The sequence below is a fragment of the Scyliorhinus torazame genome, unplaced genomic scaffold (assembly GCF_047496885.1).
Source record: "Scyliorhinus torazame isolate Kashiwa2021f unplaced genomic scaffold, sScyTor2.1 scaffold_223, whole genome shotgun sequence".
Lineage (NCBI taxonomy): Eukaryota > Metazoa > Chordata > Chondrichthyes > Carcharhiniformes > Scyliorhinidae > Scyliorhinus > Scyliorhinus torazame.
The window spans coordinates 60550-87980 of record NW_027307950.1 but is presented as its reverse complement, the minus strand read 5'-3'; the positions used below and the strand labels follow the sequence as shown (position 1 = coordinate 87980).

At 51.3% G+C, this 27431-nt stretch overlaps 1 protein-coding gene across 4 annotated transcripts in view; it reads right to left on the bottom strand.

The window, feature by feature from the left end:
* Positions 1-27431, bottom strand: part of LOC140405782 (F-box only protein 24-like) — a 293160-nt gene that overhangs the window by 220106 nt on the left and 45623 nt on the right. For all 4 annotated transcript variants that reach the window (XM_072494211.1, XM_072494212.1, XM_072494215.1 and 1 more), the window contains exon 4: positions 2331-2574. In XM_072494211.1, coding sequence (XP_072350312.1) covers positions 2331-2574 — 244 coding nt within the window. The remainder of the gene's footprint in view (positions 1-2330; positions 2575-27431) is intronic.

The window sequence follows — 27431 nt, the reverse complement described above, 5'->3', positions numbered from 1 at the left end:
GCAGAGTGAGTCTCTCCCGCCCATTCCATTGACCAGGGCACATTGACTTCAGTTAGTGGAACACTGCAGGCTGCTGTGGGGGATGTGGGGCGGGAGGCGGGAGGGGTCTTTAAAGGCGATGCTTCAGTGTCACGGAGCCTTGGCCAGACCCCGGCGGGAGTAACTGGGTTTGGGCCATCATCGCCTTTTTCAAACTCTTCAAACGATTGTATCAAGTTGGGTTGTAGTCCTGTGGGAACTCTGTGCATCTGGAACAGAAGGAGCTTCGCCAGAGGACTGTGTGCACAGGAGGAGGCCATTCAGTATCTTGGAGACTGTACAACCATTCACTTAGAGCAGGGCAGATCACCAAAGTTATCCATTAACCCGCCTTGGTTTCCTTGCGAACACGAGTCAAAGGGTCTGTCCCTAACTCTAACCCTAACCCAAATACTAACCCAGTTACTAATCCTTACTCAGATAATGACCCAAAGGCCCTAACCCTAATCCAAAGGCCCTAACTCTAACCCGAACCCAAAGGCCCTAACTCTAACTCTAACCCAAAAGCCCTAACTCTAACCCTAACCCAAAGGCCCTAACTCTAACCCTAACCCAAATACTAACCCAGTTACTAATCCTAACTCAGGTAATGACCCAAAGGCCCTAACTCTAACCCAAAGGCCCTAACTCTAACCCTAACCCAAAGGCCCTAACTCTAACTCTAACCCAAAAGCCCTAACTCTAACTCTAACCCAAAGGCCCTAACTCTAACCCAAAGGCCCTAACTCTAACCCTAACCCAAAGGCCCTAACTCTAACTCTAACCCAAAAGCCCTAACTCTAACTCTAACCCAAAGGCCCTAACTCTAACCCAAAGGCCCTAACTCTAACCCTAACCCAAAGGCCCTAACTCTAACTCTAACCCAAAAGCCCTAACTCTAACTCTAACCCAAAGGACCTAACTCTAACCCAAAGGCCCTAACTCTAACCCTAACCCAAATACTAGCCCAATTACTAATCCTAACTCAGATGACCAAAAGGCTTTAACTCTAACCCTAACCCAAAGCCCTAACTCTAATCCTAACCCAAAGGCCCTAACTCTAACCCTAACCCAAAGGCCCTAACTCTAACTCTAACCCAAAGGCCCTAATTCTAACCCTAACCCAAAGGCCCTAAGTCTAACTCTAACCCAAAGGCCCTAACTCTAATCCTAACCCAGACAATGACCCAAAGGCCCTAACTCTAACCCTAACCCAAAGGCCCTAAACTAACTCTAATCCAAAGGCCCCAACTCTAACACTAACCCAAAGGCCCCAACTCTAACACTAACCCAAAGGCCCTAACTCTTACCCTAACCCAAAGGCCCTAACTCTAACTTTAACCCAAAGGCCCTAATTCTAACCCTAACCCAAAGGCCCTAAGTCTAACTCTAACCCAAAGGCCCTAAGTCTAACTCTAACCCAGACAATGACCCAAAGGCCCTAACTCTAATCTTAACCCAAAGGCCCTAACTCTAACTCTAACACAGACAATGACTGTAGGCCCTAACTCTAACCCTAACCCAGATAATGACCCAAAGGCACTAACTCTAATCCTAACCCAGACAATGACCCAAAGGCTCTAACTCTAACTCTAACCCAGACAATGATCCAAAGGCTCTAACTCTAACCCAAAGGACCTAACTCTAACCCAAAGGACCTAACTCTAACCCAAAGGCCCTGACTCTAACTCTAACACAGACAATGACGAAAGGCCCTAACTCTAACCCTAACCCAGATAATGACCCAAACACACCAACTCTAATCCTAACCCAGACAATGACCCAAAGGCCGTAACTCTAACCCAAGGGCCGTAACTCTAACCCTAACCCAAAAGCCCTAACTCTAACCCTAACCCAAAGGCCCTAACTCTAACCCTAACCCAAAGGCCCTAACTCTAACCCTAACCCAAAGGCCCGAACTCGAACCCTAACCCAAAGGCCCTAACTCTAACTCAAACCCAAAGGCCCTAACTCTAATCCTAACCCAGACAATGGCCCAAAGGCCCTAACTCTAACTCTAACCCAAAGGCCCTAACTCTAACCCTAACCCAGTTACTACCCTGACCCCAACTCCGATTCCAACTAGCCGTCATTTCAGGCGGGAGAATGGGCATCTCTGGAGAATATAGACCAGAGGAAGGTGGCATCTAGCCCCAGCCCTCCACCCTGTGTGACCCACCTCCATGATGTGAAGAGGTTTAAATGCAGATGGCGGGCCGCAGTGCACTGTTGCCTGTGGGGGACAGACCCACACTCCACGCTCGATTTGACACACACCCATTGTTAAACAGTCAGGTTCCTCGCTGACCAACCTGTGAGCAGCAACAGGGAACGTTCCGTCTCCTGACCCACCAACTTGATCTTCTTAAATCGCATGGAAGAGTGAAATGTCATCTTGAACACCCGCTGGCCACTGGACTGTAGGTATACCTCCACACAATCACACGTGTGCGTGCTATCACTGGGGTCCTGAGTAACCAAGGGAGGAATGTCGCGTGTGCCCAACACGTATAAATATTTCCGATATATTGTGTCATTCCTCGGGTCCGTTGCAAACTGGGAGGAGAAAAAATGAGGACATTTTAGCAACTCCCAGGACAGGTACAGCACGGGGTTAGATACAGAGTAAAGCTCCCTCTACAGTGTCCTCATCAAACACTCCCAGGACAGGTACAGCACGGGGTTAGATACAGAGTAAAGCTCCCTCTGCACTGTCCCCATCAAACACTCCCAGGACAGGTACAGCACGGGGTTAGATACAGAGTAAAGCTCCCTCTACACTGTCCCCATCAGACACTCCCAGGGCAGGTACAGCACGGGGTTAGATACAGAGTAAAGCTCCATCTACACTGTCCCCATCAAACACTCCCAGGACAGATACAGCATGGGGTTAGATACAGAGTAAAGCTCCCTCTACACTGTCCCCATCAAACACACCCAGGACAGGTACAGCACGGGGTTAGATACAGAGTAAAACTCCCTCTACACTGTTCCCATCAAACACTCCCAGGACAGGTACAGCACGGGGTTAGATACAGAGTAAAGCTCCCTCTACACTGTCCCCATCAAACACTCCCAGGACAGGTACAGCACGGGGTTAGATACAGAGTAAAGCTCCCTCTACACTGTCCCCATCAAACACTCCCAGGACAGGTACAGCACGGGGTTAGATACAGAGTAAAGCTCCCTCTACACTGTCCCCATCAAACACTCCCAGGACAGATACAGCACGGGGTTAGATACAGAGTAAAGCTCCCTCTACACTGTCCCCATCAAACACTCCCAGGACAGGTACAGCACGGGGTTAGATACAGAGTAAAACTCCCTCTACACTGTTCCCATCAAACACTCCCAGGACAGGTACAGCACGGGGTTAGATACAGAGTAAAGCTCCCTCTACACTGTCCCCATCAAACACTCCCAGGACAGGTACAGCACGGGGTTAGATACAGAGTAAAGCTCCCTATACACTGTCCCCATCAAACACTCCCAGGACAGGTACAGCACGGGGTTACAGAGTAAAGCTCCCTCTACACTGTCCCCATCAAACACTCCCAGGACAGGTACAGCACGGGGTTAGATACAGAGTAAAGCTCCCTCTACACTGTCCCCATCAAACACTCCCAGGGCAGGTACAGCACGGGGTTAGATACAGAGTAAAGCTCCCTCTACACTGTCCTCATCAAACACTCCCAGGACAGGTACAGCACGGGGTTAGGTACAGAGTAAAGCTCCCTCTACACTGTCCCCATCAAACACTCCCAGGACAGGTACAGCACGGGGTTAGATACTGAGTAAAGCTCCCACAAGACTGTCCCCATCAAACACTCCCAGGACAGGTCCAGCACGGGGTTAAATACAGAGTAAAGCTCACTCTACACTGTCCCCATCAAACACTCCCAGGCCAGGAACAGCATGGGGTTAGATACAGAGTAATGCTCTCTCTATACTGTCCCCATCAAACACTCCCAGGACAGTTACAGCACAGGGTTAGATACAGAGTAAAGCTTCCTCTACACTGTCCCCACCAAACACTCCCAGGACAGGTACAGCACAGGGTAAGATACAGAGTAGAGCTCCCTCTACACTGTCCCCATGAAATACTCCCAGGACAGGTACAGCACGGGATTAGATACAGAGTAAAGCTCCCTCGACACTGTCCTCATCAAACACTCCCAGGACAGGTACAGCACGGGGTTGGAGACAGAGTAAAGCTCCCACTGTCCCCATCAAACACTCCCAGTTCAGGTAGAGCACTGGGTTAGATACAGAGTAAAGCTCCCTCGACACTGTCCCCATCAAACACTCCCAGGACAGGTACAGTACGGGGTTAGATACAGAGTAAAGCTCCCTCTACACTGTCCCCATCAAACACTCCCAGGATAGGTACAGCTCGGGGTCAGATACAGAGTAAAGCTCCCTGCACACTGTCCCCATCAAACACTCACTGGACAGGTACAGAACGGGGTTAGATGCAGAGTAAAGCTCCCTCTACACTGTCCCCATCAAACACTCCCATGACAGGTACAGCACGGGGTTGGAAACAGAGTAAAGCTCCCACTACACTGTCCTGATCAAACACTCCCAGGTCAGGTACAGCACGGGGTTAGATACAGAGTAAAGCTCCCTTTACACTGTCCCCATCAAACACTCCCAGGACAGGTACAGCACGGGGTTAGATACAGAGTAAAGCTCCCTCTACACTGTCCCCATCAAACACTCCCAGGACAGGTACAGCACGGGGTTAGATACAGAGTAAAGCTCCCTCTGCACTGTCCCCATCAAACACTCCCAGGACAGGTACAGCACGGGGTTAGATACAGAGTAAAGCTCCCTCTACACTGTCCCCATCCAACACTCCCAAGACAGGTACAGCATGGGGTTAGATAGAGAGTAAAGCTCCCTCTACACTGTCTCCATCAAACACTCCCAGGACTGGTACAGCACGGGGTTAGATACAGAGTAAGGCTCCCTCTACACTGTCCCCATTAAACACTCCCAGGACAGGTACAGCACGGGGTTAGATACAGAGTAAAGCTCCCCTACATCTGTCCACATCAAACACTCCCAGGACAGGTACAGCACGGGGTTAGATACAGAGTAAAGCTCCCTGTACACTGTCCCCATCAAACACTCACTGGACAGGTACAGAACGGGGTTAGATGCAGAGTAAAGCTCCCTCTACACTGTCCCCATCAAACACTCCCAGGACAGGTACAGCACGGGGTTGGAAACAGAGTAAAGCTCCCTCTACACTGTCCCGATCAAACACTCCCAGGTCAGGTACAGCACGGGGTTAGATACAGAGTAAAGCTCCCTTTACACTGTCCCCATCAAACACTCCCAGGACAGGTACAGCACGGGGTTAGATACAGAGTAAAGCTCCCTCTACACTGTCCCCATCAAACACTCCCAGGACAGGTACATCACGGGGTTAAATAGAGAGTAAAGCTCCCTCTACACTGTCCCCATCAAACACTCCCAGGACAGGTACAGCACGGGGTTAGATACAGAGTAAAGCTCCCTCTACACTGTCCCAATCAAACGCTCCCAGGGCAGGTACAGCACGGGGTTAGATACAGAGTAAAGCTCCGTCTGCACTGTCCCCATCAAACACTCCCAGGACAGGTACAGCACGGGGTTAGATACAGAGTAAAGCTCCCTCTACACTGTCCCCATCCAACACTCCCAAGACAGGTAAAGCATGGGGTTAGATATAGAGTAAAGCTCCCTCTACAATGTCTCCATCAAACACTCCCAGGACTGGTACAGCACGGGGTTAGATACAGAGTAAGGCTCCCTCTACACTGTCCCCATCAAACACTCCCAGGACAGGTACAGCACGGGGTTAGATACAGAGTAAAGCTCCCCTACATCTGTCCACACCAAACACTCCCAGGACAGGTACAGCACGGGGTTAGATACAGAGTAAAGCTCGCTCTACACTGTCCCCATCAAACACTCCCAGGACAGGTACAGCATGGGGTTAGATACAGAGTAAAGCTCCCTCTACACTGTCCCCATCAAACACTCCCAGGACAGGTACAGCACGGGGTTAGATACAGAGTAAAGCTCCCTCTACACTGTCCCCATCAAACACTCACTGGACAGGTACAGCACAGGGTTAGACACAGAGTAAAGCTCCCTCTACGCTGTCCCCATCAAACACTCCCAGGACAGGTACAGCACGGGGTTAGATACAGAATCAAGCTCCCTCTACACTGTCCCCACCAAACACTCCCAGGGCAGGTACAGCACGGGTTTGGATACAGAGTAAAGCTCCCTCTACACTGTCCCCATCAAACACTCCCAGGACAGGTACAGCACGGGGTTAGATACAGAATAAAGCTCCCTCTACACTGTCCCCATCAAACACTCCCAGGACAGGTACAGCACGGGGTTAGATACAGAGTAAAGCTCCCTCTACACTGTCCCCATCAAACACTCCCAGGACAGATACAGCACGGGGTTAGATACAGAGTAAAGCTCCCTCTACACTGTCCCCATCAAACACTCCCAGGACAGGTACAGCACGGGGTTAGATACAGAGTAAAACTCCCTCTACACTGTTCCCATCAAACACTCCCAGGACAGGTACAGCACGGGGTTAGATACAGAGTAAAGCTCCCTCTACACTGTCCCCATCAAACACTCCCAGGACAGGTACAGCACGGGGTTAGATACAGAGTAAAGCTCCCTATACACTGTCCCCATCAAACACTCCCAGGACAGGTACAGCACGGGGTTACAGAGTAAAGCTCCCTCTACACTGTCCCCATCAAACACTCCCAGGACAGGTACAGCACGGGGTTAGATACAGAGTAAAGCTCCCTCTACACTGTCCCCATCAAACACTCCCAGGGCAGGTACAGCACGGGGTTAGATACAGAGTAAAGCTCCCTCTACACTGTCCTCATCAAACACTCCCAGGACAGGTACAGCACGGGGTTAGGTACAGAGTAAAGCTCCCTCTACACTGTCCCCATCAAACACTCCCAGGACAGGTACAGCACGGGGTTAGATACTGAGTAAAGCTCCCACAAGACTGTCCCCATCAAACACTCCCAGGACAGGTCCAGCACGGGGTTAAATACAGAGTAAAGCTCACTCTACACTGTCCCCATCAAACACTCCCAGGCCAGGAACAGCATGGGGTTAGATACAGAGTAATGCTCTCTCTATACTGTCCCCATCAAACACTCCCAGGACAGTTACAGCACAGGGTTAGATACAGAGTAAAGCTTCCTCTACACTGTCCCCACCAAACACTCCCAGGTCAGGTACAGCACAGGGTAAGATACAGAGTAGAGCTCCCTCTACACTGTCCCCATGAAATACTCCCAGGACAGGTACAGCACGGGATTAGATACAGAGTAAAGCTCCCTCGACACTGTCCTCATCAAACACTCCCAGGACAGGTACAGCACGGGGTTGGAGACAGAGTAAAGCTCCCTCTACACTGTCCCCATCAAACACTCCCAGTTCAGGTAGAGCACTGGGTTAGATACAGAGTAAAGCTCCCTCGACACTGTCCCCATCAAACACTCCCAGGACAGGTACAGCACGGGGTTAGATACAGAGTAAAGCTCCCTCTACACAGTCCCCATCAAACACTCCCAGGATAGGTACAGCTCGGGGTCAGATACAGAGTAAAGCTCCCTGCACACTGTCCCCATCAAACACTCACTGGACAGGTACAGAATGGGGTTAGATGCAGAGTAAAGCTCCCTCTACACTGTCCCCATCAAACACTCCCATGACAGGTACAGCACGGGGTTGGAAACAGAGTAAAGCTCCCACTACACTGTCCTGATCAAACACTCCCAGGTCAGGTACAGCACGGGGTTAGATACAGAGTAAAGCTCCCTTTACACTGTCCCCATCAAACACTCCCAGGACAGGTACAGCACGGGGTTAGATACAGAGTAAAGCTCCCTCTACACTGTCCCCATCAAACACTCCCAGGACAGGTACAGCACGGGGTTAGATACAGAGTAAAGCTCCCTCTGCACTGTCCCCATCAAACACTCCCAGGACAGGTACAGCACGGGGTTAGATACAGAGTAAAGCTCCCTCTACACTGTCCCCATCCAACACTCCCAAGACAGGTACAGCATGGGGTTAGATATAGAGTAAAGCTCCCTCTACACTGTCTCCATCAAACACTCCCAGGACTGGTACAGCACGGGGTTAGATACAGAGTAAGGCTCCCTCTACACTGTCCCCATTAAACACTCCCAGGACAGGTACAGCACGGGGTTAGATACAGAGTAAAGCTCCCCTACATCTGTCCACATCAAACACTCCCAGGACAGGTACAGCACGGGGTTAGATACAGAGTAAAGCTCCCTGTACACTGTCCCCATCAAACACTCACTGGACAGGTACAGAACGGGGTTAGATGCAGAGTAAAGCTCCCTCTACACTGTCCCCATCAAACACTCCCAGGACAGGTACAGCACGGGGTTGGAAACAGAGTAAAGCTCCCTCTACACTGTCCCGATCAAACACTCCCAGGTCAGGTACAGCACGGGGTTAGATACAGAGTAAAGCTCCCTTTACACTGTCCCCATCAAACACTCCCAGGACAGGTACAGCACGGGGTTAGATACAGAGTAAAGCTCCCTCTACACTGTCCCCATCAAACACTCCCAGGACAGGTACATCACGGGGTTAAATAGAGAGTAAAGCTCCCTCTACACTGTCCCCATCAAACACTCCCAGGACATGTACAGCACGGGGTTAGATACAGAGTAAAGCTCCCTCTACACTGTCCCAATCAAACGCTCCCAGGGCAGGTACAGCACGGGGTTAGATACAGAGTAAAGCTCCGTCTGCACTGTCCCCATCAAACACTCCCAGGACAGGTACAGCACGGGGTTAGATACAGAGTAAAGCTCCCTCTACACTGTCCCCATCCAACACTCCCAAGACAGGTAAAGCATGGGGTTAGATATAGAGTAAAGCTCCCTCTACAATGTCTCCATCAAACACTCCCAGGACTGGTACAGCACGGGGTTAGATACAGAGTAAGGCTCCCTCTACACTGTCCCCATCAAACACTCCCAGGGCAGGTACAGCACGGGGTTAGATACAGAGTAAAGCTCCCCTACATCTGTCCACACCAAACACTCCCAGGACAGGTACAGCACGGGGTTAGATACAGAGTAAAGCTCGCTCTACACTGTCCCCATCAAACACTCCCAGGACAGGTACAGCACGGGGTTAGATACAGAGTAAAGCTCCCTCTACACTGTCCCCATCAAACACTCCCAGGACAGGTACAGCACGGGGTTAGATACAGAGTAAAGCTCCCTCTACACTGTCCCCATCAAACACTCACTGGACAGGTACAGCACAGGGTTAGACACAGAGTAAAGCTCCCTCTACGCTGTCCCCATCAAACACTCCCAGGACAGGTACAGCACGGGGTTAGATACAGAATCAAGCTCCCTCTACACTGTCCCCACCAAACACTCCCAGGGCAGGTACAGCACGGGTTTGGGTACAGAGTAAAGCTCCCTCTACACTGTCCCCATCAAACACTCCCAGGACAGGTACAGCACGGGGTTAGATACAGAGTAAAACTCCCTCTACACTGTTCCCATCAAACACTCCCAGGACAGGTACAGCACGGGGTTAGATACAGAGTAAAGCTCCCTCTACACTGTCCCCATCAAACACTCCCAGGACAGGTACAGCACGGGGTTAGATACAGAGTAAAGCTCCCTATACACTGTCCCCATCAAACACTCCCAGGACAGGTACAGCACGGGGTTAGATACAGAGTAAAGCTCCCTCTACACTGTCCTCATCAAACACTCCCAGGACAGGTACAGCACGGGGTTAGGTACAGAGTAAAGCTCTCTCTACACTGTCCACATCAAACACTCCCAGGACAGGTACAGCACGGGGTTAGATACTGAGTAAAGCTCCCTCAAGACTGTCCCCATCAAACACTCCCAGGACAGGTCCAGCACGGGGTTAAATACAGAGTAAAGCTCACTCTACACTGCCCCCATCAAACACTCCCAGGCCAGGAACAGCATGGGGTTAGATACAGAGTAATGCTCTCTCTATACTGTCCCCATCAAACACTCCCAGGACAGTTACAGCACAGGGTTAGATACAGAGTAAAGCTCCCTCTACACTGTCCCCATCAAACACTCCCAGGACAGGTACAGCACGGGATTAGATACAGAGTAAAGCTCCCTCGACACTGTCCCCATCAAACACTCCCAGGACAGGTACAGCACGGGGTTGGAGACAGAGTAAAGCTCCCTCTACACTGTCCCCATCAAACACTCCCAGTTCAGGTAGAGCACTGGGTTAGATACAGAGTGAAGCTCCCTCGACACTGTCCCCATCAAACACTCCCAGGACAGGTACAGCACGGGGTTAGATACAGAGTAAAGCTCCCTCTACACTGTCCCCATCAAACACTCCCAGGACAGGTACAGCTCGGGGTCAGATACAGAGTAAAGCTCCCTGCACACTGTCCCCATCAAACACTCACTGGACAGGTACAGAACGGGGTTAGATGCAGAGTAAAGCTCCCTCTACACTGTCCCCATCAAACACTCCCAGGACAGGTACAGCACGGGGTTGGAAACAGAGTAAAGCTCCCACTACACTGTCCCGATCAAACACTCCCAGGTCAGGTACAGCACGGGGTTAGATACAGTGTAAAGCTCCCTTTACACAGTCCCCATCAAACACTCCCAGGACAGGTACAGCACGGGGTTAGATACAGAGTAAAGCTCCCTCTACACTGTCCCCATCAAACACTCCCAGGACAGGTACATCACGGGGTTAGATAGAGAGTAAAGCTCCCTCTCCACTGTCCCCATCAAACACTCCCAGGACAGGTACAGCACGGGGTTAGATACAGAGTAAAGCTCCCTCTACACTGTCCCAATCAAACGCTCCCAGGACAGGTGCAGCACGGGGTTAGATACAGAGTAAAGCTCCCTCTGCACTGTCCCCATCAAACACTCCCAGGACAGGTACAGCACGGGGTTAGATACAGAGTAAAGCTCCCTCTGCACTGTCCCCATCCAACACTCCCAAGGCAGGTACAGCATGGGGTTAGATATAGAGTAAAGCTCCCTCTACACTGTCTCCATCAAACACTCCCAGGACTGGTACAGCACGGGGTTAGATACAGAGTAAGGCTCCCTCTACACTGTCCCCATCAAACACTCCCAGGACAGGTACAGCACGGGGTTAGATACAGAGTAAAGCTCCCCTACATCTCTCCACATCAAACACTCCCAGGACAGGTACAGCACGGGGTTAGATACAGAGTAAAGCTCGCTCTACACTGTCCCCATCAAACACTCCCAGGACAGGTATAGCACGGGGTTAGATACAGAGTAAAGCTCCCTTTACACAGTCCCCATCAAACACTCCCAGGACAGGTACAGCTCGGGGTTAGATACAGAGTAAAGCTCCCTGTACACTGTCCCCATCAAACACTTACTGGACAGGTACAGAACGGGGTTAGATGCAGAGTAAAGCTCCCTCTACACTGTCCCCATCAAACACTCCCAGGACAGGTACAGCACGGGGTTGGAAACAGAGTAAAGCTCCCTCTACACTGTCCCGATCAAACACTCCCAGGTCAGGTACAGCACGGGGTTAGATACAGAGTAAAGCTCCCTTTACACTGTCCCCATCAAACACTCCCAGGACAGGTAGAGCACAGGGTTAGATACAGAGTAAACCTCCCTCTACACTGTCCCCATCAAACACTCCCAGGACAGGTACATCACGGGGTTAAATAGAGAGTAAAGCTCCCTCTACACTGTCCCCATCAAACACTCCCAGGACAGGTACAGCACGGGGTTAGATACAGAGTAAAGCTCCCTCTACACTGTCCCAATCAAACGCTCCCAGAACAGGTACAGCACGGGGTTAGATACAGAGTAAAGCTCCGTCTGCACTGTCCCCATCAAACACTCCCAGGACAGTACAGCACGGGGTTAGATACAGAGTAAAGCTCCCTCTACACTGTCCCCATCCAACACTCCCAAGACAGGTACAGCATGGGGTTAGATATAGAGTAAAGCTCCCTCTACAATGTCTCCATCAAACACTCCCAGGACTGGTACAGCACGGGGTTAGATACAGAGTAAGTCTCCCTCTACACTGTCCCCATCAAACACTCCCAGGACAGGTACAGCACGGGGTTAGATACAGAGTAAAGCTCCCCTACATCTGTCCACATCAAACACTCCCAGGACAGGTACAGCACGGGGTTACATACAGAGTAAAGCTCGCTCTACACTGTCCCCATCAAACACTCCCAGGACATGTACAGCACGGGGTTAGATACAGAGTAAAGCTCCCTCTACACTGTCCCCATCAAACACTCCCAGGACAGGTACAGCACGGTGTTAGATACAGAATCAAGCTCCCTCTACACTGTCCCCACCAAACACTCCCAGGGCAGGTACAGCACGGGGTTAGATACAGAGTAAAGCTTCCTCTACACTGTCCCCATCAAACACTCCCAGGACAGGTACAGCACGGGGTTAGATACAGAGTAAAGCTCCCTCTACACTGTCCCCATCAAACCCTCCCAGGACAGGTACTTAACGGGGTTGGATACAGAGTAAAGCTCCCTCTACACTGTCCCATCAAACACTCTCAGGACAGGTAGAGCACGGGGTTAGATACAGAGTAAAGCTCCCTCTACACTGTCCCCATCAAACACTCCCAGGACAGGTACAGCACGGGGTTAGATACAGAGTAAAGCTCCCTCTACACTGTCCCCATCAAACACTCCCACGACAGGTACAGCACGGGGTTAGATACAGAGTAATGCTCCCTCTACACTGTCCCCATCAAACACTCCCAGGACAGGTACAGCACGGGGTTAGATACAGAGTAAAGCTCCCTCTACACTGTCCCCATCAAACACTCCCAGGTCAGGTACAGCACGGGGTTAGGTACAGAGTAAAGCTCCCTTTACACTGTCCCCATCAAACAATCCCAGGACAGGTACAGCACGGGGTTAGATACAGAGTAAAGCTCCCTCTACACTGTCCCCATCAAACACTCCCAGGACAGGTACAGCACGGGGTTAGATACAGAGTAAAGCTCCCTCTACACTGTCCCCATCAAACACTCCCAGGACAGGAACAGCAAGGGGTTAGATGCAGAGTAACGCTCCCCTACACTGTCCACATCATACACTCCCAGGACAGGTACAGCACGGGGTTAGATACAGAGTAAAGCTCCCTCTACACTGTCCCCATCAAACACTCCCAGGACAGGTACAGCACGGGGTTAGATACAGAGTAAAGCTCCCTGTACACTGTCCCCATCAAACGCTCCCAGGACAGGTACAGCACGGGGTTGGATACAGAGTAAAGCTCCCTCTACACTGTCCCCATCAAACACTCCCAGGACAGGTAGAGCACGGGGTTAGATACAGAGTAAAGGTCCCTCTACACTGTCCCCATTAAACACTCCCAGGACAGGTACAGCACGGGGTTAGATACAGAGTAAAGCTCCCTCTACACTGTCCCCATTAAACACTCCCAAGACAGGTACAGCACGGGGTTAGATACAGAGTAAAGCTCCCTCTACACAGTCCCGATCAAACACTCCCAGGACAAGTACAGCACGGGGTTAGATACAGAATAAAGCTCCCTCTGCACTGTCCCCATCAAACACTCCCAGGGCAGGTACAGCACGGGGTTAGATACAGAGTAAAGCTCCCTCTACACTGTCCCCATCAAACACTCCCAGGACAGGTACAGCACGGGGTTCGATACAGAGTAATGCTCCCTTTACACTGTCCCCATCAAACACTCCCACGACAGGTACAGCACGGGGTTAGATACAGAGTAAAGCTCCCTCTACACTGTCGCCATCAAACACTCCCAGGGCAAGTACAGCACGGGATTAGATACAGAGTAAAGCTCCCCTACACTGTCAACATCAAACACTCCCAGGACAGGTACAGCACGGGGTTAGATACAGAGTAAAGCTCCCTCTACAATGTCCCCATCAAACAATCCCAGGACAGGTACAGCACGGGGTTAGATACAGAGTAAAGCTCCCTCTACACTGTCCCCATCAAACACTCCCAGGACAGGTACAGCACGGGGTTGGATACAGAGTAAAGCTCCCTCTACACTGTCCCCATCAAACACTCCCAGGACAGGTAGAGCACGGGGTTAGATACAGAGTAAAGCTCCCTCTACACTGTCCCCATCAAACACTCCCAGGACAGGTACAGCACGTGGTTAGATACAGAGTAAAGCTCCCTCTACACTGTCCCCATCAAACACTCCCAGGACAGGAACAGCACGGGGTTAGATGCAGAGTAAAGCTCCCCTACACTGTCCACATCAAACACTCCCAGGACAGGTACAGCACGGGGTTAGATACAGAGTAAAGCTCCCTCTACACAGTCCCCATCAAACACTCCCAGGACAGGTACAGCACGGGGTTAGATACAGAGTAAAGCTCCCTGTACACTGTCCCCATCAAACACTCCCAGGACAGGTACAGCACGGTGTTGTATACAGAGTAAAGCCCCCTCTACACTGTCCCCATCAAACACTCTCAGGACAGGTAGAGCACGGGGTTAGATACAGAGTAAAGGTCCCTCTACACTGTCCCCATTAAACAATCCCAGGACAGGTACAGCACGGGGTTAGATACAGAGTAAAGCTCCCTCTAAACTGTCCCCATCAAACACTCCCAAGACAGGTACAGCACGGGGTTAGATACAGAGTAAAGCTCCCTCTACACAGTCCCGATCAAACACTCCCAGGACAGGTAGAGCACAGGGTTAGATACAGAGAAGAGCTCCCTCTACACTGTCCCCATTAAACACTCCCAGGACAGGTACAGCACGGGGTTAGATACAGAGTAAAGCTCCCTCTACACTGTTGCCATCAAACACTCCCAGGGCAAGTACAGCACGGGGTTAGATACAGAGTAAAGCTCCCCTACACTGTCAACATCAAACACTCCCAGGACAGGTACAGCACGGGGTTAGATACAGAGTAAAGCTCCCTCTACACTGTCCCCATCAAACACTCCCAGGACAGGTACAGCACGGGGTTAGATACAGAGTAAAGCTCCCTCTACACTGTCCCCATCAAACACTCCCAGGACAGGTACAGCACGGGGTTGGATACAGAGTAAAGCTCCCTCTACACTGTCCCCATCAAACACTCCCAGGACAGGTAGAGCACGGGGTTAGATACAGAGTAGAGCTCCCTCTACACTGTCCCCATCCAACACTCCCAGGACAGGTACAGCACGGGGTTAGATACAGAGTAAAGCTCCCTCTACACTGTCCCCATCAAACACTCCCAGGACAGGTACAGCACGGGGTTAGATACAGAGTAAAGCTCCCTGTACACTGTCCCCACCAAACGCTCACTAGACAGGTACAGCACAGGGTTAGATAGAGAGTAAAGCTCCCTCTACACTGTCCGCATCAAACACTCCCAGGACAGATACATCACGGGGTTAGATACAGAGTAAAGCTCCCTCTACACTGTCCCGATCAAACACTCCCAAGACAGGTACAGCATGGGGTTAGATACAGAGTAAAGCTCACTCTACACTGTCACCATCAAACACTCCCAGTACAGGTACAGCACGGGGTTAGATACAGAGTGAAACTCCCTCGACACTGTCCGCATCAAACACTCCCAGGACAGGTACAGCACGGGGTTAGATACAGAGTAAAGCTCCCTCTACACTGTCCTCATCAAACACTCCCAGGACAGGTACAGCACGGGGTTAGATACAGAGAAAAGCTCCCTCTACACTGTCCCCATCAAACACTCCCAGGACAGGTACAGCACGGGGTTAGATACAAAGTAAAACTCCCTCTACACTGTCCCCATCAAACACTCCCAGGACAGGTAGAGCACGGGGTTAGATACAGAGTAAAGCTCCCTCTACACTGTCCCCATCAAACACTCCCAGGACAGGTAGAGCACGGGGTTAGATACAGAGTAAAGCTCCCTGTACACTGTCCCCACCAAACGCTCACTGGACAGATACAGCACAGGGTTAGATAGAGAGTAAAGATCCCTCTACACTGTCCCCATCAAACACTCCCAGGACAGATACAGCACGGGGTTAGATACAGAGTAAAGCTCCCTCTACACTGTCCCCATCAAACACTCCCAGGACAGGTACAGCACGGGGTTAGATACAGAGTAAAGCTCCCTCTACACTGTCCCCATCAAACACTCCCAGGACAGGTAGAGCACGGGGTTAGATACAGAGTAAAGCTCCCTGTACACTGTCCCCACCAAACGCTCACTGGACATGTACAGCACAGGGTTAGATAGAGAGTAAAGATCCCTCTACACTGTCCCCATCAAACACTCCCAGGACAGATACAGCACGGGGTTAGATACAGAGTAAAGCTCCCTCTACACTGTCCCGATCAAACACTCCCAGGACAGGTACAGCACGGGGTTAGATACAGAGTAAAGCTCACTCTACACTGTCCCCATCAAACACTCCCAGGACAGTTACAGCACGGGGTTAGATACAGAGTAATGCTCCCTCTACACTGTCCCCATCAAACACTCCCAGGACAGGTACAGCACGGGGTTAGATAGAGAGTAAAGCCCCCTCTACACTGTCCCCATCAAACACTCCCAGGACATGTACAGCACGGGGTTAGATACAGAGTAAAGCTCCCTCTACACTGTCCCCATCAAACACTCCCAGGACAGGTACAGCACGGGTTTAGATACAGAGTAAAGCTCCCTGTACACTGTCCCCATCAAACACTCACTGGACAGGTACAGCACGGGTTTAGATACAGAGTAAAGCTCCCTCTACACTGTCCCCATCAAACACTCCCAGGACAGGTACAGCACGGGGTTAGATACAGAGTAAAGCTCCCTCTACACTGTCCCCATCAAACACTCCCAGGACAGGTACAGCACGGGGTTAGATACAGAGTAAAACTCCCTCGACACTGTCCCCATCAAACACTCCCAGGACAGGTACAGCACCGGGTTAGATACAGAGTAAAAGTCCCTCGACACTGTCCCCATCAAACACTCCCAGGACAGGTACAGCACGGGGTTAGATACAGAGTAAAGCTCCCTCTACACTGTCCTCATCAAACACTCCAAGGACAGGTACAGCACGGGGTTAGATACAGAGTAAAGCTCCCTCTACACTGTCCCCATCAAACACTCCCAGGACAGGTACAGCACGGGGTTAGATACAGAGTAAAGCTCCCTCTACACTGTCCCCATCAAACACTCCCAGGACAGGTACAGCACGGGGTTAGATACAGGGTAAAGCTCCCTCGATACTGTCCCCATCAAACACTCCCAGGACAGGTACAGCACGGGGTTCGATACAGAGTAAAGCTCCCTCTACACTGTCCCCATCAAACACTCCCAGGACAGGTACAGCACGGGGTTGGATACAGAGTAAAGCTCCCTCTACACTGTCCCCATCAAACACTCCCAGGACAGGTAGAGCACGGGGTTAGATACAGAGTAGAGCTCCCTCTACACTGTCCCCATCCAACACTCCCAGGACAGGTACAGCACGGGGTTAGATACAGAGTAAAGCTCCCTCTACACTGTCCCCATCAAACACTCCCAGGACAGGTACAGCACGGGGTTAGATACAGAGTAAAGCTCCCTCTACACTGTCCCCATCAAACACTCCCAGGACAGGTACAGCACGGGGTTGGATACAGAGTAAAGCTCCCTCTACACTGTCCCCATCAAACACTCCCAGGACAGGTAGAGCACGGGGTTAGATACAGAGTAGAGCTCCCTCTACACTGTCCCCATCCAACACTCCCAGGACAGGTACAGCACGGGGTTAGATACAGAGTAAAGCTCCCTCTACACTGTCCCCATCAAACACTCCCAGGGCAAGTACAGCACGGGGTTAGATACAGAGTAAAGCTCCCCTACACTGTCAACATCAAACACTCCCAGGACAGGTACAGCACGGGGTTAGATACAGAGTAAAGCTCCCTCTACACTGTCCCCATCAAACACTCCCAGGACAGGTACAGCACGGGGTTAGATACAGAGTAAAGCTCCCTCTACACTGTCCCCATCAAACACTCCCAGGACAGGTACAGCACGGGGTTGGATACAGAGTAAAGCTCCCTCTACACTGTCCCCATCAAACACTCCCAGGACAGGTAGAGCACGGGGTTACATACAGAGTAGAGCTCCCTCTACACTGTCCCCATCCAACACTCCCAGGACAGGTACAGCACGGGGTTAGATACAGAGTAAAGCTCCCTCTACACTGTCCCCATCAAACACTCCCAGGACAGGTACAGCACGGGGTTAGATACAGAGTAAAGCTCCCTGTACACTGTCCCCACCAAACGCTCACTAGACAGGTACAGCACAGGGTTAGATAGAGAGTAAAGCTCCCTCTACACTGTCCCCATCAAACACTCCCAGGACAGATACACCACGGGGTTAGATACAGAGTAAAGCTCCCTCTACACTGTCCCGATCAAACACTCCCAAGACAGGTACAGCATGGGGTTAGATACAGAGTAAAGCTCACTCTACACTGTCACCATCAAACACTCCCAGTACAGGTACAGCACGGGGTTAGATACAGAGTAAAACTCCCTCGACACTGTCCGCATCAAACACTCCCAGGACAGGTACAGCACGGGGTTAGATACAGAGTAAAGCTCCCTCTACACTGTCCTCATCAAACACTCCCAGGACAGGTACAGCACGGGGTTAGATACAGAGTAAAGCTCCCTCTACACTGTCCCCATAAAACACTCCCAGGACAGGTACAGCACGGGGTTAGATACAGAGTAAAACTCCCTCTACACTGTCCCCATCAAACACTCCCAGGACAGGTAGAGCATGGGGTTAGATACAGAGTAAAGCTCCCTCTACACTGTCCCCATCAAACACTCCCAGGACAGGTAGAGCACGGGGTTAGATACAGAGTAAAGCTCCCTGTACACTGTCCCCACCAAACGCTCACTGGACAGGTACAGCACAGGGTTAGATAGAGAGTAAAGATCCCTCTACACTGTCCCCATCAAACACTCCCAGGACAGATACAGCACGGGGTTAGATACAGAGTAAAGCTCCCTCTACACTGTCCCCATCAAACACTCCCAGGACAGGTACAGCACGGGGTTAGATACAGAGTAAAGCTCCCTCTACACTGTCCCCATCAAACACTCCCAGGACAGGTAGAGCACGGGGTTAGATACAGAGTAAAGCTCCCTGTACACTGTCCCCACCAAACGCTCACTGGACAGGTACAGCACAGGGTTAGATAGAGAGTAAAGATCCCTCTACACTGTCCCCATCAAACACTCCCAGGACAGATACAGCACGGGGTTAGATACAGAGTAAAGCTCCCTCTACACTGTCCCGATCAAACACTCCCAGGACAGGTACAGCACGGGGTTAGATACAGAGTAAAGCTCACTCTACACTGTCCCCATCAAACACTCCCAGGACAGGTACAGCACGGGGTTAGATACAGAGTAATGCTCCCTCTACACTGTCCCCATCAAACACTCCCAGGACAGGTACAGCACGGGGTTAGATAGAGAGTAAAGCCCCCTCTACACTGTCCCCATCAAACACTCCCAGGACAGGTACAGCACGGGGTTAGATACAGAGTAAAGCTCCCTCTACACTGTCCCCATCAAACACTCCCAGGACAGGTACAGCACGGGTTTAGATACAGAGTAAAGCACCCTGTACACTGTCCCCATCAAACACTCACTGGACAGGTACAGCACGGGTTTAGATACAGAGTAAAGCTCCCTCTACACTGTCCCCATCAAACACTCCCAGGACAGGTACAGCACGGGGTTAGATACAGAGTAAAGCTCCATCTACACTGTCCCCATCAAACACTCCCAGGACAGGTACAGCACGGGGTTAGATACAGAGTAAAACTCCCTCGACACTGTCCCCATCAAACACTCCCAGGACAGGTACAGCACGGGGTTAGATACAGAGTAAAAGCCCCTCGACACTGTCCCCATCAAACACTCCCAGGACAGGTACAGCACGGGGTTAGATACAGAGTAAAGCTCCCTCTACACTGTCCTCATCAAACACTCCCAGGACAGGTACAGCACGGGGTTAGATACAGAGTAAAGCTCCCTCTACACTGTCCCCATCAAACACTCCCAGGACAGGTACAGCACGGGGTTAGATACAGAGTAAAGCTCCCTCTACACTGTCCCCATCAAACACTCCCAGGACAGGTACAGCACGGGGTTAGATACAGAGTAAAGCTCCCTCTACACTGTCCCCATCAAACACTCCCAGGACAGGTACAGCACGGGGTTAGATACAGGGTAAAGCTCCCTCGACACTGTCCCCATCAAACACTCCCAGGACAGGTACAGCACGGGGTTCGATACAGAGTAAAGCTCCGCCTACACTTTTCACATCAAACACTCCCACGAGAGGTACAGCACGGGGTTAAATACAGAGTAAAGCTCCCTCTACACTGTCCCCATCAAACACTCCCAGGACAGGTACAGCACGTGGTTAGATACAGAGTAAAGCTCCCTCTACACTGTCCCCATCAAACACTCCCAGGACAGGAACAGCACGGGGTTAGATGCAGAGTAAAGCTCCCCTACACTGTCCACATCAAACACTCCCAGGACAGGTACAGCACGGGGTTAGATACAGAGTAAAGCTCCCTCTACACTGTCCCCATCAAACACTCCCAAGACAGATACAGCACGGGGTTAGATACAGAGTAAAGCTCCCTCTACACAGTCCCGAACAAACACTCCCAGGGCAGGTACAGCACGGGGTTAGATACAGAGTAAAGCTCCCTTTACACTGTCCCCATCAAACACTCCCAGGACAGGTACAGCACGGGGTTCGATACAGAGTAATGCTCCCTTTACACTGTCCCCATCAAACACTCACACGACAGGTACAGCTCGGGGTTAGATACAGAGTAAAGCTCCCTCTACACTGTTGCCATCAAACACTCCCAGGGCAAGTACAGAACAGGGTTAGATACAGAGTAAAGCTCCCCCACACTGTCAACATCAAACACTCCCAGGACAGGTACAGCACGGGGTTAGATACAGAGTAAAGCTCCCTCTACACTGTCCCCATCAAACACTCCCAGGACAGGTACAGCACGGGGTTAGATACAGAGTAAAGCTCCCTTTACACAGTCCCCATCAAACACTCCCAGGACAGGTACAGCACGGGGTTAGATACAGAGTAAAGCTCCCTCTACACTGTCCCCATCAAACACTCCCAGGACAGGTACAGCACAGGGTTAGATACAGAGTAAAGCTCCCTCTACACTGTCCCCATCAAACACTCCCAGGACAGGTACAGCACAGGGTTAGATACAGAGTAACGCTCCCTCTACACTGTCCCCATCAAACACTCTCAGGACAGGTAGAGCACGGGGTTAGATACAGAGTAAAGGTCCCTCTACACTGGTCACATTAAACACTCCCAGGACAGGTACAGCACGGGGTTAGATACAGAGTAAAGCTCCCTCTACACTGTCCCCATCAAACACTCCCAGGACAGGTACAGCACGGGGTTGGAAACAGAGTAAAGCTCCCACTACACTGTCCCGATCAAACACTCCCAGGTCAGGTACAGCACGGGGTTAGATACAGTGTAAAGCTCCCTTTACACTGTCCCCATCAAACACTCCCAGGACAGGTACAGCACGGGGTTAGATACAGAGTAAAGCTCCCTCTACACTGTCCCCATCAAACACTCCCAGGACAGGTACATCACGGGGTTAGATAGAGAGTAAAGCTCCCTCTACACTGTCCCCATCAAACACTCCCAGGACAGGTACAGCACGGGGTTAGATACAGAGTAAAGCTCCCTCTACACTGTCCCAATCAAACGCTCCCAGGACAGGTACAGCACGGGGTTAGATACAGAGTAAAGCTCCCTCTGCACTGTCCCCATCAAACACTCCCAGGACAGGTACAGCACGGGGTTAGATACAGAGTAAAGCTCCCTCTACACTGTCCCCATCCAACACTCCCAAAGCAGGTACAGCATGGGGTTAGATATAGAGTAAAGCTCCCTCTACACTGTCTCCATCAAACACTCCCAGGACTGGTACAGCACGGGGTTAGATACAGAGTAAGGCTCCCTCTACACTGTCCCCATCAAACACTCCCAGGACAGGTACAGCACGGGGTTAGATACTGAGTAAAGCTCCCCTACATCTGTCCACATCAAACACTCCCAGGACAGGTACAGCACGGGGTTAGATACAGAGTAAAGCTCGCTCTACACTGTCCCCATCAAACACTCCCAGGACAGGTATAGCACGGGGTTAGATACAGAGTAAAGCTCCCTTTACACAGTCCCCATCAAACACTCCCAGGACAGGTACAGCTCGGGGTTAGATACAGAGTAAAGCTCCCTGTACACTGTCCCCATCAAACACTTACTGGACAGGTACAGAACGGGGTTAGATGCAGAGTAAAGCTCCCTCTACACTGTCCCCATCAAACACTCCCAGGACAGGTACAGCTCGGGGTTGGAAACAGAGTAAAGCTCCCTCTACACTGTCCCGATCAAACACTCCCAGGTCAGGTACAGCACGGGGTTAGATACAGAGTAAAGCTCCCTTTACACTGTCCCCATCAAACACTCCCAGGACAGGTACAGCACGGGGTTAGATACAGAGTAAAGCTCCCTCTACACTGTCCCCATCAAACACTCCCAGGACAGGTACATCACGGGGTTAAATAGAGAGTAAAGCTCCCTCTACACTGTCCCCATCAAACACTCCCAGGACAGGTACAGCACGGGGTTAGATACAGAGTAAAGCTCCCTCTACACTGTCCCAATCAAACGCTCCCAGAACAGGTACAGCACGGGGTTAGATACAGAGTAAAGCTCCGTCTGCACTGTCCCCATCAAACACTCCCAGGACAGGTACAGCACGGGGTTAGATACAGAGTAAAGCTCCCTCTACACTGTCCCCATCCAACACTCCCAAGACAGGTACAGCATGGGGTTAGATATAGAGTAAAGCTCCCTCTACAATGTCTCCATCAAACACTCCCAGGACTGGTACAGCACGGGGTTAGATACAGAGTAAGGCTCCCTCTACACTGTCCCCATCAAACACTCCCAGGACAGGTACAGCACGGGGTTAGATACAGATTAAAGCTCCCTACATCTGTCCACATCAAACACTCCCAGGACAGGTACAGCACGGGGTTAGATACAGAGTAAAGCTCGCTCTACACTGTCCCCATCAAACACTCCCAGGACAGGTACAGCACGGGGTTAGATACAGAGTAAAGCTCCCTCTACACTGTCCCCATCAAACACTCCCAGGACAGGTACAGCACGGGGTTAGATACAGAGTAAAGCTCCCTCTACACTGTCCCCATCAAACACTCACTGGACAGGTACAGCACAGGGTTAGACACAGAGTAAAGCTCCCTCTACGCTGTCCCCATCAAACACTCCCAGGACAGGTACAGCACGGGGTTAGATACAGAATCAAGCTCCCTCTACACTGTCCCCACCAAACACTCCCAGGGCAGGTACAGCACGGGGTTAGATACAGAGTAAAGCTCCCTCTACACTGTCCCCATCAAACACTCCCACGACAGGTACAGCACGGGGTTAGATACAGAGTAATGCTCCCTCTACACTGTCCCCATCAAACACTCCCAGGACAGGTACAGCACGGGGTTAGATACAGAGTAAAGCTCCCTCTACACTGTCCCCATCAAACACTCCCAGGTCAGGTACAGCACGGGGTTAGGTACAGAGTAAAGCTCCCTTTACACTGTCCCCATCAAACACTCCCACGACAGGTACAGCACGGGGTTAGATACAGAGTAAAGCTCCCTCTACACTGTCCCCATCAAACACTCCCAGGACAGGTACAGCACGGGGTTAGATACAGAGTAAAGCTCCCTCTACACTGTCCCCATCAAACACTCCCAGGACAGGAACAGCAAGGGGTTAGATGCAGAGTAACGCTCCCCTACACTGTCCACATCATACACTCCCAGGACAGGTACAGCACGGGGTTAGATACAGAGTAAAGCTCCCTCTACACTGTCCCCATCAAACGCTCCCAGGACAGGTACAGCACGGGGTTGGATACAGAGTAAAGCTCCCTTTGCACTGTCCCCATCAAACACTCCCAGGACAGGTAGAGCACGGGGTTAGATACAGAGTAAAGGTCCCTCTACAGTGTCCCAATTAAACACTCCCAGGACAGGTACAGCACGGGGTTAGATACAGAGTAAAGCTCCCTCTACACTGTCCCCATCAAACACTCCCAAGACAGGTACAGCACGGGGTTAGATACAGAGTAAAGCTCCCTCTACACAGTCCCGATCAAACACTCCCAGGACAAGTACAGCACGGGGTTAGATACAGAATAAAGCTCCCTCTGCACTGTCCCCATCAAACACTCCCAGGGCAGGTACAGCACGGGGTTAGATACAGAGTAAAGCTCCCTCTACACTGTCCCCATCAAACACTCCCACGACAGGTACAGCACGGGGTTAGATACAGAGTAAAGCTCCCTCTACACTGTCGCCATCAAACACTCCCAGGGCAAGTACAGCACGGGATTAGATACAGAGTAAAGCTCCACTACACTGTCAACATCAAACACTCCCAGGACAGGTACAGCACGGGGTTAGATACAGAGTAAAGCTCCCTCTACAATGTCCCCATCAAACACTCCCAGGACAGGTACAGCACGGGGTTAGATACAGAGTAAAGCTCCCTCTACACTGTCCCCATCAAACACTCCCAGGACAGGTACAGCACGGGGTTGGATACAGAGTAAAGCTCCCTCTACACTGTCCGCATCAAACACTCCCAGGACGGGTAGAGCACGGGGTTAGATACAGAGTAAAGCTCCCTCTACACTGTCCCCATCAAACACTCCCAGGACAGGTACAGCACGGGGTTAGATACAGAGTAAAGCTCGCTCAACACTGTCCCCATCAAACACTCCCAGGACAGGTATAGCACGGGGTTAGATACAGAGTAAAGCTCCCTTTACACTGTCCCCATCAAACACTCCCAGGACAGGTACAGCACGGGGTTGGATACAGAGTAAAGCTCCCTCTACACTGTCTCCATCAAACACTCCCAGGACAGGTAGAGCACGGGGTTAGATACAGAGGAAAGCACCCTCTACACTGTACCTATCAAACACTCCCAGGACAGGTACAGCACGGGGTTAGATACAGAGTAAAGCTCCCTCTACACTGTCCCCATCAAACACTCCCAGGACAGGTACAGCACGGGGTTAGATACAGAGTAAAGCTCCCTCTACACTGTCCCCATCAAACACTCACTGGACAGGTACAGCACAGGGTTAGATACAGAGTAAAGCTCCCTCTACACTGTCCCCATCAAACACTCCCAGGACAGGTACAGCACGGGGTTAGATACAGAATCAAGCTCCCTCTACACTGTCCCCACCAAACACTCCCAGGGCAGGTACAGCACGGGGTTAGATACAGAGTAAAGCTCCCTCTACACTGTCCCCATCAAACACTCCCAGGACAGGTACTTAACGGGGTTGGATACAGAGTAAAGCTCCCTCTACACTGTCCCATCAAACACTCCCAGGACAGGTACAGCACGGTGTTAGATACAGAGTAAAGCTCCCTCTACACTGTCCCGATAAAACACTCCCAGGACAGGTAGAGCACAGGGTTAGGTACAGAGTAAAGCTCCCTCTACACTGTCCCCATCAAACACTCCCACGACAGGTACAGCACGGGGTTAGATACAGAGTAATGCTCCCTCTACACTGTCCCCATCAAACACTCCCATGACAGGTACAGCACGGGGTTAGATACAGAGTAAAGCTCGCTCTACACTGTCCCCATCAAACACTCCCAGGTCAGGTACAGCACGGGGTTAGATACAGAGTAAAGCTCCCTTTACACTGTCCCCATCAAACACTCCCACGACAGGTACAGCACGGGGTTAGATACAGAGTAAAGCTCCCTCTACACTGTCCCCATCAAACACTCCCAGGACAGGTACAGCACGTGGTTAGATACAGAGTAAAGCTCCCTCTACACTGTCCCCATCAAACACTCCCAGGACAGGAACAGCACGGGGTTAGATGCAGAGTAAAGCTCCCCTACACTGTCCACATCAAACACTCCCAGGACAGGTACAGCACGGGGTTAGATACAGAGTAAAGCTCCCTCTACACAGTCCCCATCAAACACTCCCAGGACAGGTACAGCACGGGGTTGTATACAGAGTAAAGCCCCCTCTACACTGTCCCCATCAAACACTCCCAAGACAGGTACAGCACGGGGTTAGATACAGAGTAAAGCTCCCTCTACACAGTCCCGATCAAACACTCCCAGGACAGGTAGAGCACGGGGTTAGATACAGAGAAGAGCTCCCTCTACACTGTCCCCATTAAACACTCCCAGGACAGGTACAGCACGGGGTTAGATACAGAGTAAAGCTCCCTCTACACTGTCCCCATCAAACACTCCCAGGACAGGTACAGCACGGGGTTAGATACAGAGTAAAGCTCCCTCTACACTGTCCCCATCAAACACTCCCAGGACAGGTACAGCACGGGGTTGGATACAGAGTAAAGCTCCCTCTACACTGTCCCCATCAAACACTCCCACGACAGGTACAGCACGGGGTTAGATACATAGTAAAGCTCCCTCTACACTGTCCCCATCAAACACTCCCAGGACAGGTACAGCACGGGGTTAGATACAGAGTAAAGCTCCCTCTACACTGTCCCCATCAAACACTCCCAGGACAGGAACAGCAAGGGGTTAGATGCAGAGTAACGCTCCCCTACACTGTCCACATCATACACTCCCAGGACAGGTACAGCACGGGGTTAGATACAGAGTAAAGCTCCCTCTACACTGTCCCCATCAAACACTCCCAGGACAGGTACAGCACGGGGTTAGATACAGAGTAAAGCTCCCTGTACACTGTCCCCATCAAACGCTCCCAGGACAGGTACAGCACGGGGTTGGATACAGAGTAAAGCTCCCTCTACACTGTCCCCATCAAACACTCCCAGGACAGGTAGAGCACGGGGTTAGATACAGAGTAAAGGTCCCTCTACACTGTCCCCATTAAACACTCCCAGGACAGGTACAGCACGGGGTTAGATACAGAGTAAAGCTCCCTCTACACTGTCCCCATCAAACACTCCCAAGACAGGTACAGCACGGGGTTAGATACAGAGTAAAGCTCCCTCTACACAGTCCCGATCAAACACTCCCAGGACAAGTACAGCACGGGGTTAGATACAGAATAAAGCTCCCTCTGCACTGTCCCCATCAAACACTCCCAGGGCAGGTACAGCACGGGGTTAGATACAGAGTAAAGCTCCCTCTACACTGTCCCCATCAAACACTCCCACGACAG